At 34.2% G+C, this 13850-nt stretch overlaps 1 protein-coding gene across 1 annotated transcript; it reads right to left on the reverse strand.

Annotated features, from left to right (window-relative positions):
• Nucleotides 1-313: 313 nt before the first annotated feature.
• Nucleotides 314-12309, reverse strand: LOC141539147 (keratin, type I cytoskeletal 12-like). The gene is made up of 8 exons (XM_074261470.1): nt 11615-12309; nt 9435-9517; nt 8518-8674; nt 6656-6817; nt 6450-6575; nt 5879-6099; nt 1937-2007; nt 314-834 (listed from the first exon to the last, which is right to left on the reverse strand). The coding sequence occupies exons 1-8, from the start codon at nt 12257-12259 to the stop codon at nt 731-733; spliced, it is 1569 nt and encodes a 522-aa protein (XP_074117571.1). The 5' UTR covers nt 12260-12309; the 3' UTR covers nt 314-730.
• Nucleotides 12310-13850: the final 1541 nt, after the last annotated feature.

Genomic DNA, 13850 nt, shown 5'->3' on the forward strand with positions numbered 1-13850 from the left:
CCTTTTCTTGAATATATTGAGAAAGGATTCTTATTCTGAATGGATTGTGCTAGATGACTTCTGGTCACTTTCCAATTCTGAACATTTTATGATTCTGTGATACTAATTTTTAAAATAGACTGAAAAACAAACCCCTAAGTTTTCATTCTTCTTGACTCCCAGTCTTATCATAGATGCCTTTGAGTTTTTAAATATATTGGTATTTTTAATATTACATGGAGTTGAATATATGAAACTTATCATTATACTATCACATTTGCAATCATGTCTCAGAGTTAAATGCATAGAATAACCAAAGATGAAAATTAGCATTACTTTTAAAAATCAGTTTACAAACTTATTTAATGATTTTTCTAAAGAAGTTGCAAATGTTTACATTTATATAGCTTAAGAGATAATAGCATCAGATAAGAAAACTGTTTCTTCTTTACCTCTTCAGAATCCATTCCCTAACTATGTTTCCTAGCTACCAGAAATATGTGCATTAAAGGACTTCTCTGAATGCTGAAGATCGAAAGGCAAAATCCATTTTGTTAAAAGATCACATCGACTACTGTTAGTATATTCCTTGCCACAAAAGACTAAAAAAAAAAAAGGCACCAAAGGACAATAGAAATTATTTTCTTTAAACCTATTGAAAGGGACTAAAAGATACAGAGAATGAATTAACAAATAAAAACCAAAAGCTTTAGAATGGTAATGTTTCTTCTTGTGAATTTCTTTTCTTGATTCAAGAACTAATTTCTTCTTCAATTTCCCGAACTTCTGAAGTAACAACTTTTCCATCCACTACCTCCTGCACAATTGTCTTGATTTTTCTTGTTCTGGTTGGATCTAAAGGCAGATTTTTAAAAATAGAGTAGTTGTTTTAAAACGTGCTAAAATATGAAAATTTCTTTTTCAAGTTTGGCCTCTAAAATAAGGTAATAGATAGGACAATCTGTAAAATGTAAACTATTGTTAGTTTAATTAAAAGCTATTTTAAAATAAGACTTTATGCCCCAATACATGAAAACCTAATGAATACTTTGATGTAGTTAGACAACAAATTTAATTAAAGAAATTTTATTAAGTACCTACTGCATATCAGGCAATAGGTACAAAGACAAAAATGATAAATTGAGTAGGAAGACAGCATGGTTGGCAGATACATAGAAAAGATGAGATGTTGACTAGGTGATAATACTATTATGGACTGATTTAATGGCTGTGCTCAAAGAATAGTTATAATTGTTCCATGTCAAATTATAAGAATTTCTTCAGGGATCCTACACAACTTAACATTTTAAATAATAATTTAGATAAAAGTATAGATCAAATTTTAGCTCCCATTAAGTTGAGAAGAATAACTAATGTATTGGATGACAAAGTCAGGACCTAAAAAAATCTTGGTGAACTTGAAAATTGGGCTGAATCTAATAAAATGAAATATAATCAGTATGAATATTCTTACATTTGGATTCAAGAAATTGACTTTGCATATATAAAAAAGAGGAAACATGGCTAGACAACAGTTCATCTGAAAAAAATCTGAATTTTTTTGAAGCTCAGTATGATATGATATCCAGAAAAGCTTATTTGAATGTATAGTGCCTATGTTGAATTTTGCCTTGGTATGACCATGTGACCACATTCATCTACAACAGCTATATAACTTTTTTTGTGTGTCATGGATCTTTTATGGAAGTATAGTGTAGTTTCTAAAGACACAAAACAGATAAGATCACAAAGGAAATGTATTATATCTAAATGCATTATCAAAATATTAAATAATATTATCAAAATATTAAATTATATATATGTATATATGTATGTTATAGCTTAATTCTGTGGTAAGAAGAAATGTAACTATGACCTTGTGATGCCAAATTGATTTTTATGGCTTGGTATTTGATAGTCTTAGATTTTTTAGTAGTATCTCAGGGAATTTACCTACCTTTGGAAGAATCAATTGACTGTGCTTGAGAATTGGATTCTGGCACAGTTAAACTTTCAATAGCACCATTCCTGCATGGAAAAGAGGAGCAATAATTGTCATGTCATATTTTCTAGGATCAGGTGTCATGCCTCTGACATGCATGCAATCTCTGTAGTATTACTACTGCTGATTTTGTGAGACAGCTCAGTGATTCCAAGACCCTTAGATGTTCTCTGTACCCAATACTTCAGGCAGCTTATAGCCCAATACACAAGATTTCCCCAAGAATATACACAACAAAGAGGAATGCAGAAACACAATATAACTGGCTATTAGAGTTATATGTAAATAATTCAAGGCATCCTTACAAGGCTAGCTCAGAAATGCTGGCTCTTCTTGATTTTATATGGTGCCTCAGGCAACTTAGAATGGGAAACAGCCTGGGACCTGGTCTCTGACTTATCACACACACCTGCTCTTGGTCCATAGCTCAAAGGCTTTGGCTTCTTTAGCAGGCTCACACATACTCAGGATCAATATGGAATTTGAAGTTAAGGGGCAATTATCCATAATGGACTAACCTAATGGTGACTGTCTTTTTTCTCCTGTTTGAGGATATTATAGTTTAATGTTATGGTTCAGAGATTGTACCTTTTTCTCACTAAATCCTACCTAAAACAATAAGGACACCAATACTGAAAAAATTAACTCAGTTAATTAAGCACTTATCTTCACCCTGGAACTGCAACCGGAACTCCTTATGGGCAATAGAGCCCAATTAGTACCAATTTTACCCAGTGCCAGCAAAGGGTTCTCTGTGATCTCTTTCTGACCAGTTGTCTGACTCCCTTATGGTCTTTGGCCAAAGAGCTTCTGAGGTTACTAGTATTGTAGCTACTGTTGTTGCTGATTCCAAGGCCTACTGCTGGTATAGCTGCTGAACTCCAAACTAGCTCCCATCCTGTTGTCACAGACCTCACCTGCCTTTATACTAAACTGTCTTAGTCTGGAAAAATATCCCACTCTGATATTTTGTTGGCTCTGTTGCTTCAGAATTTGATTTGAAAAATCACTTAAAGTTGTTTGGAGGAGGATATTAGGAGAGTTCAGCTAGATTGCTGTCTGTACTCTGGTATCTTGGCTTTGCCTTCCTATTTGCTACAGAATCTATTATAGGCTCAGAAATGAACTAACTTAATTTAGAGAGTCTCATACTAACTGCTCTATGAAAAGTAATTTGGTCACAATTCCCCCAAACCATCTACTAAGACAGAAAAATTGTACATCATCAGAGGGTACACCTACATAGATGAAGCCATAGCTCCTTGACATGTTGAAATATGTGAGTAAACATTAAAAATGAAAAATGAGGTCATGTTCATCTGAATAATATCATACATTTTGTAGTAAACTCCCTAAAAATATGAATGTAATGTTTAAATATGGATTTTCATGCAATCACAGAAAAGTTTTTTTTGTAGTTGGAAAAAAAAATTGCCAATTTTTTATTTTTTGACCTTTCTTTATATTTAGGCTTTATATCTGAGTTCACAGTGTCTAGTATATCATAGATACTTAATAAATGCTAATTAGTTTTTTTAAAAAGTCTTCCAGGAAGTCTCAGGTCAAGGAGAAAAAGTTGCAAGAACTAGAAAGAAATCATTCAAATATTATTGACCCATAGTTAGGATCACTTAAAATTTAGCAGCTTCTACAGTAAAGGAGAGGAGGGATTATAATATAATATTACAGAAGGCAAAAGAGCTAGAATTACAACCAAGAATCACATGCTTAGCAAAACAGTACAATCCTTCAGGGAGGAAATGGATATTTAATGAAATAGAAGTACTCCTGATGAAAATATCAGAACAGAGTAGTCATTCAAACCTAAGACTCAAGGGCAGCATAAGAAAGTAAATCAGAAAAAAAAAAAAAAAAGCTTAAAGAACTTATGGGAGATAATGCATTTATTGTTCATAAGAATGTAAAGTTCTTAAGAACTTTATCACTATAAGCCAATTAGAAGTTCATATAGACAGAGAGTATGGGTGTGAATTATGTTGGGATGATGTCTCTTTCCCTTGACCTTTCCCACAAAATAAAAGAGTAAGAAAAGGGGGTACATTGGGAGAATAGGGAAAAGAGAGGTAGAATCGGGAAAGTTTTCAAATATTAAGAAAACATGCAAAGAAATTTTAGAGTGGAGGGGGAAATGAGAGAATGGGCAATACGTTGACCTCTTTTTTTAATCAGAATTGGTTCAAAGAAAGAATTATATATACACTCTTAGTTTGGTAAAGAAATATATCTTATCAAAACCAGTTATAGACAAAAATCTCATACCATATCCCATAGTAAATTATCCCAATGTATAGCATGATTTAGATATAAAGGATGATATCATAAGCAAATTAGAGGAGCATGGAAAATTTTATTTGTCAGATTTATGGATAAAGAAATATTTATGACCAAACAAGAGATAAAAAGGATCATGGGATGTGAAATGAATAATTTTGATTACATTATATTTAAAAGTTTTTTCATAAACAAAAGTGATGCAGCCAAGATTAGAAGGAAAGCAGGAAAGTTGGGGGTGGGGATTGGGAGCAGGATCTCAAGGAAGTTTCTCTGATAAATGTCTTATTTTTTAAATATATTGATAACTGAGTCAATTTATTAGAAAATGAATCATTCTTCAATTGATAAATGGTCAAAGAATATGAATCAATTCTTTTCGGAAGAAGAAATCAAATTTATCCATAGTAATATGAAAAAAGTCCAAATCACTATTGCTTAAAGAAATGCAAATTAAAACAATTCTGAAGTACCACCTATCACTTATCATAAATGACAACTGCTGGAGGGGATGAGGGAAAATATGTACACTAATAACTTATTGGTGAAGTTGTGAATTAGTCCAATCATTCTAGAGAACAATTTGGAACTATGTCGAAAGGGCTATAAAACTTCATAGTCTTTGTTCTAGCAATACTACTACTAGGACTATACCCCAAAGAGATTAAAAAAACAAACAAACAAAAAAAACAAAAACAAAAACTATGTACAAAATATTTATAGTGGCTTTTTTGTGGTAGCAAAAAATTGTACATTAACGGGATGCTTTCAATTGGGGAATAACTGAACAAATTATGGCATGATTTTGATGGAGTAACATTGTATTATAAGAAATGATGGGGGGAGGGGGTTTCCAAAAAAGAAAACAGTAAAACATGCTGAGAACTATGTAACTAATGTAAAATGAAGTGGAAAAAAAACCCCAAGAGATCATTATGCATAGTAATAACAAAGTTGTAATGATGATCAACTGTGAAAGACTTGGCTACTTTGATGGATACAATGATCCAAGACAATTCCAAAAGACTCATGATGGAAAAAAAAATGCTATACAACTTCAGAGAGGGAACTGATGAATTCTGACTGCAAATAGAAGAATAGTTTTTTTGATTTCTTAATTGTATTTTTTTTGTTTTCTATGTAATATGGAAATGTCTTGCATGATTTCATATGTACAATTGATATGATTTTGCTTGTCTTTTCAGTAGAAGGGGGAGTGGTGGGAGGAAGAGAATTTGTATCTCAAAATTTAAAAAGAAAAGAATATTAAAAAGGAATAAATAATAATTTTTTAAAACCCTTAATGCTAAATAGAATATTTTCTCTGCTTGAAGGAAAAGACCGTATGCACAAATTGGGGACCATAATAGCACCTATGTCTTAGAGCTTTTTGTTAAAATACTTTGCTAATCTTAAAGCACTCTATAAATGTTACCTATTAATAAATGTTTGTTAACTGGTTGATGTAGTTTGTACAAAGAATGCACAGATAAGAAGTAGTTTAATGTAACATTATAATTTCACATTCTAGCAGAAATCTTAATGTCCTCACTGAAGAACCAATATATAGAAAATGCACTTTTCCATTTCAGATTTCTTACTTACCCTTCACCTTCTCCCTCCAACAGACGCCGGTAGGTCTCAATCTCCATCTCCAGCCGAGTCTTGATGTTTAGGAGATGTTCATACTCTGCATTCTGACGCTCCATATCACTCCTCACCTGGCAAAGCTGGGCCTCCAGATTGCCAATTTGGAGCTGGATCTGGGAGAGCTGATTGCAGTAACCACTTTCTGTTTCAGCTAATGTATCTTCAAAGGACTTTCTCTGCATATCAATGAAGAATGAAGCTAATTCAATGATGAGGAAGGGGGGGGGGGAGGCTTTAGAGTAGAAGAATAACCGGGTTTGTATGCAAAGTTCTTTTTTGTTTTGCTAGTTTTTTTTTAAGTTAGAATATTGCATAGAAATCAGAGAGTTGAGAGCTGAAAGGAGCCGAACTCATTTAGTTTAACACTTTCATTTTACAGATGGAGAAACTAACGCCTAGAGAATTGAAGCTCATATAAGTGGTAAAACTTGAATCACGTCCCCTGGCTCTACCACCAATGTTTCCTTTATATCCATCCCATTGCCCTCTTTGTTAGAAACACCATTATTAAGTGCTTTTCCATTACCATAGCAAGCTGAGACTGCAGCTCAATTTCTAAACTTTGGAGCATGCGCTTCAAGTCCGTTATTTCGCTCTTGCTCGTCTGAAGCTGTTCGGTGTTGCTGCTGATCTCCTTCTTGAGTTCTCCACTCTGAAATAGAAGAAGATACCAAGCCAACCTATGGAAAAGCTGCAGTTCGTTTGTCTAGGTGACACTTTGCCTCTACTTACTTTTTCGACGAACCAAGCTTCTGCTTCCTTGCGATTCTGCTCGGCAATAGCTTCGTATTGCTCTCTCATGTCATTCAGGAGTTTGGTTAAGTTGATTCCTGGAGCAGCATCCATCTCCACACTAACTTGGCCGGGTCCCCCAGCCTGGATAGCTTGAAGTTCCTAAGAACAACAAGGAAGAATGATACATGTGTGGATTTTCTCCTGGCTTTTTCCATTTTTTTTTGTAACCCCAAAACTTAGTTAGTAGACACATAATTTGTTGGCTTCAGAGAACACATATATGTCAGGAATATTTTTCCCGGTTAACTTAACCTAAAATTGTTCATCATCATCATCATCATTTAGATAGCGCTTTAAGCTTATGTATCCTCGGATTCATACGATATTAAAAGTGTTATTTATTTAAACCTGCAACTAAAGCCCAGAGAAGCATGTGACAAGACCACGTGGGGAACCAAACCAGCACTCTTTCCATTGCCTTTCCTTAAGTGAAGTTGGATTTCTCTAGGATTTGAATCCATGAATCCTTGAAACCTTAAAAATAATCTTGCCCCTAGGACATTTGGTTTTTCTTTAAAGTATCTTTTTTTTTTTTTTTTTTTTTTTTTTTTTTTTTTTTTTGATGGGGACTCATATTTTATTTTTTAAATTTAGAGCTAAACTGAGCCTTAGAAATAGGACTGTCAGCCAACAGAGAATGGTTATCTAATAATTGTTAGCATTTTATAGCACCTACTATGAGTTTAATAATTGAATATCAATGCACCTAATTGGATTTGCTTAACAATTACTTCTAAATCTCAATGGTTATTTTATGTGATTCTTTCTACATTTCAGTGAATCCACTCCAAAACTTCATAAGTACTTTTTGTCAATTCTTCCATTTCACTTTTCCTTTCCTTCTTCCCTCTTTAAAATAAACATTTATCAAGTACCAGCTGTGTGCCAACCATCTCATTTACTTGGGGGCAGGAAGGGAGGGGTAGAAATGAAATTACCATGGAGTAGTGGATAAAGCCCTGCATTTGAAGTCAGGAGGACCTAAGTTCAAATTCTACCTCAGACACTTATTAATGATATATATGACCCTGACCAAGTCACTTAATAATGATCAAAAACACAGTAGAAAGCTTTTCAGGCCTCTGATGAAGGCAAGAATCTTTTAAGTGGTAGGGGAAATTGGGGGCACAGTGAATAAAGGGCTGGGCTCAGCGTTTGGCAATTCTGAATTCAAGTCCAGCCTCAGACATTTATTTACTGGCTATGTGACCTTGGGCACTTGACTTAGTCTCTGTTTGCCTCAGTTTCCTTATCCACAAAATGAAGATAATAGCAATTTCGACTGCCCAAGGTTGTTTTGAAGATCCTTTAAGACAATATTTTTAAAACAGTGCTTATATAGTGTCTGGCACATGGTGGGTGCTATAAAATATTAGCTGTTATTAGATATCATTCTCTGTTAACAAGCAGTTCTATTTCTGGGATTGAATGAAATTATTTCTAAGACACCTTTCACTAAGACACTAAAATTCTATGGCTCTGTGTTCATTCTCTTTTTAGAAAAGAATGACAATATGATTTTACTAACCCATTGTCAAAGTGAAAATTGAGAAAAAGGCTCTGATAAATGTATCAACTGCAGCCAGGGATTCCATTATTTTTTCTTTATACGTGAATCTGTGTTTCCTTTATAAGCAAACTTTATCACTGCTCCCCCAGTCCCAGCCCCAATCATACTTCCCAGAAGTCAATAAAAGAAGACCCCTTCATTCTTTTCCTAACTAACTTAATAAGAATGTAAAATAAAGTGGTTGAGAAAGAGAGGAGGAAGAACATGGAAGTGACAGATGCCCCCTCACCTCTTCGTGGTTCTTCTTAAGAAAAGCCAGCTCTTCCATCAGGCTTTCAATCTGCATCTCCAAGTCAGCTCTGGCCAAGGTCAATTCATCTAGCACTTTGCGCAAGCCATTGATATCAGCTTCTACATTCTGACGTAGGGCCTGCTCATTCTCATACCTTAAAAGCAAATAGCAGGATGTTTTTGGGGATCAAAAATAAGTTACCCAAAACCCAAAACCCACTTGAAGAAGTGATTTGTTTCAGGCATTAATTAGCATGAGCATTTTGGATGACAATCCATCTCAGGATTGAGAAGCAAGATGACCTAAGAGATAGTGAGCTATCCTTGAAGAAGGCAAGGTTTAAATTCAGGTTTTGCCTCAATTAGCTGTATGATTTATATCAAGTCATTACGTTTTAAGTGTCCTTAGAAATTCTTTAAAGCTCCAAATTACTGATGGATTGCTGATAAGAGGGAGTTTTTGCACTAAAAATTCCCTATCATGGAAAAAAACCCACATATTTAGGTTAAATTTCAGGTGGAAGAAAAGGATCACTGTCTAATATGATTCCATGTTTCCTGTAATAATCTACCTCTTCTTCTGATTTTTTGCCCCCATAGATATTTGGCTGCTTCATTGGAAGGAAAGGGAAGAAGAAAGGGAATGAATGAAAGAAAAGTCTGGGTAGATTCCAGTGTGATGAACTTCTGATGTAGATTTAGATGTAGATATAGATGTAGATGTAGTGTAGAAGTTCATGGGTGTGGCAACATGAATAAATTGCTATATGCATTGTGGGAAGGAAATTACTGCCACGACTTAATGGCAGATACACTTTTATGTTGAAATATGGTAAGTTTTATTCATTATAAATGAAAAAAAGGAAGGATTAAGGAGAAAAATGTCATTGCTGGATTTTCTAGGCTTGGACTTACTTCATCCTGAAATCATCAGCTGCCAGTCTTGCATTATCAATCTGCAAAATGAGTCGAGCATTCTCAATTGTGGCTGAAATAATCTGAAAAAGTACAGAAAAAATGTATTTTTAAAAGCACTTGAAAGATGGGCTAAGGAATTCTTTTATAACTGTCAGTAGATATAGTAATAAATGATATCATTTTAGATTCTGCCAGATTTTCAATTTGCTTATTTAAAAAAAAATCATATGCTAAGAAAAACCTTCCCTCTTTCCTTCCTCCCTCCTTTGCCTCTTTTCTTCCCCCTTCTCTCTCTTCCTTCCTTCTTTCCTTTCCTCCTACATTCCTGCTTTTCTTCCTTCCTAAGAATTATAGACTTTGGAGATGAGAGCAGAGATATAGTGAAGTCAGCTCAAAAAGCTGACACTATTATTAAATTTTCTATCTTGTTGATTATCTTAACCAGAAGTGTCTGGTTGTCTGCAAGACAGTAGAAAATTCCTTCAGGGGGCTGGAATCAGATTACAAATTGAAAATGTTTAACAAAATAAATAAAAACTACAAACTGACACAGATAATATTAATTTGTGATTTTCTAAGAGAATACAAGGGCTAAAGAGATCCATTTTTTTCTTTTTCTTTCTCTCTTTCTTTCTTTCTTTCTTTCTTTTTTTTTTTTTTTTTGATTCCTCTAGTGGAGATTTAATCAATAAAATTAAAGGTTAAATTTAAAAGCAAAACAAAACAAAACAGTATGTATAATTCTAGAAACTCCCATCCCAATTGTTAAGCCTTTACTGTCATACATCTATAATATTCTCTAAACAGCATTGGAGATCAGAAGGAATGCAATTGAAGGTTCAGGAAATGAAGTCATCACCAAATTGGGGGTCTGGTTACTTTTCAGTAATTCACTTGTTTTTTAATTATATGTGACTTTTCATGAACCCATTTGGGGTTTTCTTGGTAGAGATGCTGGAGTGGTTTGTCATTGCCTTCTCCAGCTCATTTTATAGATGAGGAAACTGAGGCAAATAGAGTTAAGTAACTTACACAGGATCACACAATTAATAAGCATTTGAGACTTTAGCCATTGTATCATCTAGCTGTTCCCCTCTTGATTATAGGCTAATGCTAATGCTAATGATAATGGACATTTATTTAGTACTATAAGGTTTGCAAAACATTCTATATCTTTTATTTCATTTGAACCTCCCCAAACCCCCAACTAGAAGATACTTTCAACTTCATAAATTAAACAAGGATTAGAACTTATGTTCTAAACCAAATTCATGGTTTTCTCACTACACTAGGCTGCTTCTCAGTTAAGCTAGAAATTGTATAGTACAATTCTTTTAAATTACTGCTGAGGAAATGAAAGTCACCAAGTTTCAGTGGCATGCTCAGTATCATAAAGTGAGTAAATTGTACCTATCAAATTGAGCACTATTTTCTCTGACTCAAAAGAAATACATAGAATGTACATTTCTTAAGGTTAGGGACCATTTTCATTTTTGCTTTTTTGTAACCCTAAAACCTAGCACAGTCCATCATGCATAGTTGATATTGAATAAATTACTCCTTGAATTATAGACACTAACAGAGGTAATTAGGTAGTGGATAGAATGCCAGACTTGGAGTCAAGATTCATCTTTCTGAATTCAAATCTGATCTCATACACTTCCTAGCTGTATGATCCTGGGTGAGTTTACTTAACCCTGATTGCCTCAGTTTTCTCATCTGCAAAATGAGAAGGAAATGGCACACCACTCCAGAATTTTTGCCAGTTGTTGAGGCATTTTCTATTGTGAATCACCCTTCATTAGCCCATTTGAGAAATTCTGAATAGGGTAATGAAAAGTGGGGCATAGCTGAACAAGAATAAGAATAACAACAACATGTGTTTTGAAAATTAAAAAAAAAAGCTTTATCAAAAATAAAAACAAAATAAAAAAGAATAACAGCAATAATAGCAACAAGAAACTATCATTCTTTATCATTTGAAGAATATTGCAAATATTACCAAATTAATTATGTTTAACTCACAGCATAATTTAGTAAAAGGTTAAAATGAAAGCTGAATTATTTCATTCTTTCATTTATAAGTCCATGTCAGGAGTCAGATTAAAATTACATGGGCTCTGAATAGCCACTATTGCTATATACTATTAATGTTGCAATAGCAAAAATATTCTTACCTTATTCTTAAGATCTTCTATTAATGGGTAATATTTTTCATAATCATTTCCTGATGCAGAGTTTCCAGTCACATGTGTTTCATACCAGTCTCGAATTTTGTTCTCCAGGTCAGTGTTTGCTTCCTCTAGAGCCCGGACTTTAGCCAGGTAGGAAGCCAATCTGTCATTAAGGTTTTGCATAGTTTCCTTTTCTGATCCAGAAAGAAGGACCCCATCATTACTACATGGAATACCCATTGAGCCACTGCCTAGTCCTCCTCCATAACCACTCCCCAGTCCTGCTCCATAGCCACTGCCCAATCCTGCTCCATAACCACTGCCTAGTGCTGCTCCATAGCCACTGCCTAGTCCCGCTCCATAACCACTTCCCAGTCCTGCTCCATAACCACTGCCCAGTCCTGCTCCATAACCACCACCCAGTCCTCCTCCAAAGGCACTCCTGGAGGTGCTCCCAAAGCCACAACTGGAACCAAACATAGATGCAACACTAAAACCACCCCCAGAGCTTGCCCCAGAGCCAAAAATGTTTCCACCAAAGCCCCCTCCACTACTGGTGCTAGACAACCGGCTGAGCCGGCGGCCCCCCATCCCACTACGAGATGAAGCCTGTTGGGAAGCCCCAGAATTGTAGACAGAGAGAGACATGGTATCAATGCAGAGATTGTTAAGACTGCAAAATGGAGAAGCAAAGGAGCAAAATACACCAAGATGAGTAGCCTTTTATATCTAATCAAGTAGGTGTTTCAGTTATCAAGTCCAAACCTGCACACCACAATAAAAATTCAACCTTTCATTTTTCTTTTGTCAGCTGAGCATCCCTGACCAAGGTAAATCATATGTGCAGTTGGAAATTGTTTAATGGTGCAAAAATAAGGATGCCTATTAGGTATTTGTTTGGCAAAGAAGAGTTTGGGAGGGGTAGAGTTTGCTTGTCAAAAGACATCCCTTCACCCTAATAGAGACAATGTGTTGTTTTGCTTATGTCACCAAAGCCTATTTCTCATTCCTATTTACAACCTGGCCTCTTCCTAATATTCATCTTCTTCTACTTTGCTTCCCTATAAATATTCTAGGATCCACTGCCTCCTCAAAGTCTACCTTCTACAAGAAGCCTTTCACAGTTTTTCCCAAACTGATAGTTCCTTCTTTTCCATACTACCTTCCATCTGCTCTGTGTACATATCTTGGATATACTTTTTTGCATTGTTTTCCTGAATTAAAATGTGACCTACTTGAAACAGGGACTTTTTTCCTTTTTTTCCCTTCTTTTAAAAATTTCTAAATAGCATTTTGTTTTTCCAATTATATGTAAAGATAGTTTTCGACTTTCAGTTTTGGACGATTATGAGTTCCAAATTTTTTTCTCTTCCTTCTTCCCTTTTCACTCCTCAAAATATATATATATTTATATTTTATTTATATATTTATATATATATATTTATATTTCACTCCTCAAAAATATATATATATATATAAAGGATGGTATTTTTCCATCACATGTCTATTAGAATTGTCTTGGATCACTATGTTCCTGAAGAAAACTAATACTATCATAGTTGATCATCACATAATGTTGCTGTTATTGTGTACAATATTCTCTTTACTTCTCTTTACTTTACTTAGCATCAATTCATGTTAGTCTTTCCAGATTTTCTGAAATCTGCATGGTCATCATTTCTTATAGAACAATAGTATTTTCATTATATTCATATACCAAAACTTATTCAGCTATTCCCCAATTAATGGGCAAAGGATTATTTTTGAAAGTTCATCTTTTTATTTTCAGCATTTAAGAAAATGCCTCACATTTAAGAGCTAAATGCTTGATGATCTACTTGATAATTTAAGCATAGCTTATTTTATATGATAAATAAGTATTTAATACGCATTTTTGAATGAATGAATGTATAGTGCACAAAGAAAATGAGCTATTGAATGTTTTGAAGTAACTTGAATTTGTGTCAGGATGAAATAGTCAACTTTAAATCAAGCCAAAAAACATTTATTAAGTATCTAATGTGTGTCAGACATTGTTCTAAGATCTGGGGATAAAAAGAAAAGTAATACATTGTTCATGCTATCAAGAAGTTTACAAATGAATCTAAATCTGAACTTGGTCTTCTTTCCAAAACTTGACCATCCTTAACTTTCCAATTTACATAAATTGCATAGATTATAATTCTAATAACTTCATTTCAAAATTTTGTAGTGATCTTTGAACTTCTTTTTCACAGCA

Source organism: Sminthopsis crassicaudata, chromosome 4 (assembly GCF_048593235.1).
Source record: "Sminthopsis crassicaudata isolate SCR6 chromosome 4, ASM4859323v1, whole genome shotgun sequence".
In the NCBI taxonomy this organism is placed as follows: Eukaryota; Metazoa; Chordata; class Mammalia; order Dasyuromorphia; family Dasyuridae; genus Sminthopsis; species Sminthopsis crassicaudata.

Bases quoted from the DNA above. Each gene is read 5' to 3' on its own strand.
- LOC141539147 (XM_074261470.1), bottom strand. From the start codon at position 12,259: ATGTCTCTCTCTGTCTACAATTCTGGGGCTTCCCAACAGGCTTCATCT. The intron at 6,576-6,655 runs GTAAGTAGAGGC...CTTCTATTTCAG, and splicing joins AAGCTTGGTTCGTCGAAAAA to AGTGGAGAACTCAAGAAGGA. The intron at 2,008-5,878 runs GTAAGTAAGAAA...TTTTCCATGCAG, and splicing joins TTGGAGGGAGAAGGTGAAGG to GAATGGTGCTATTGAAAGTT.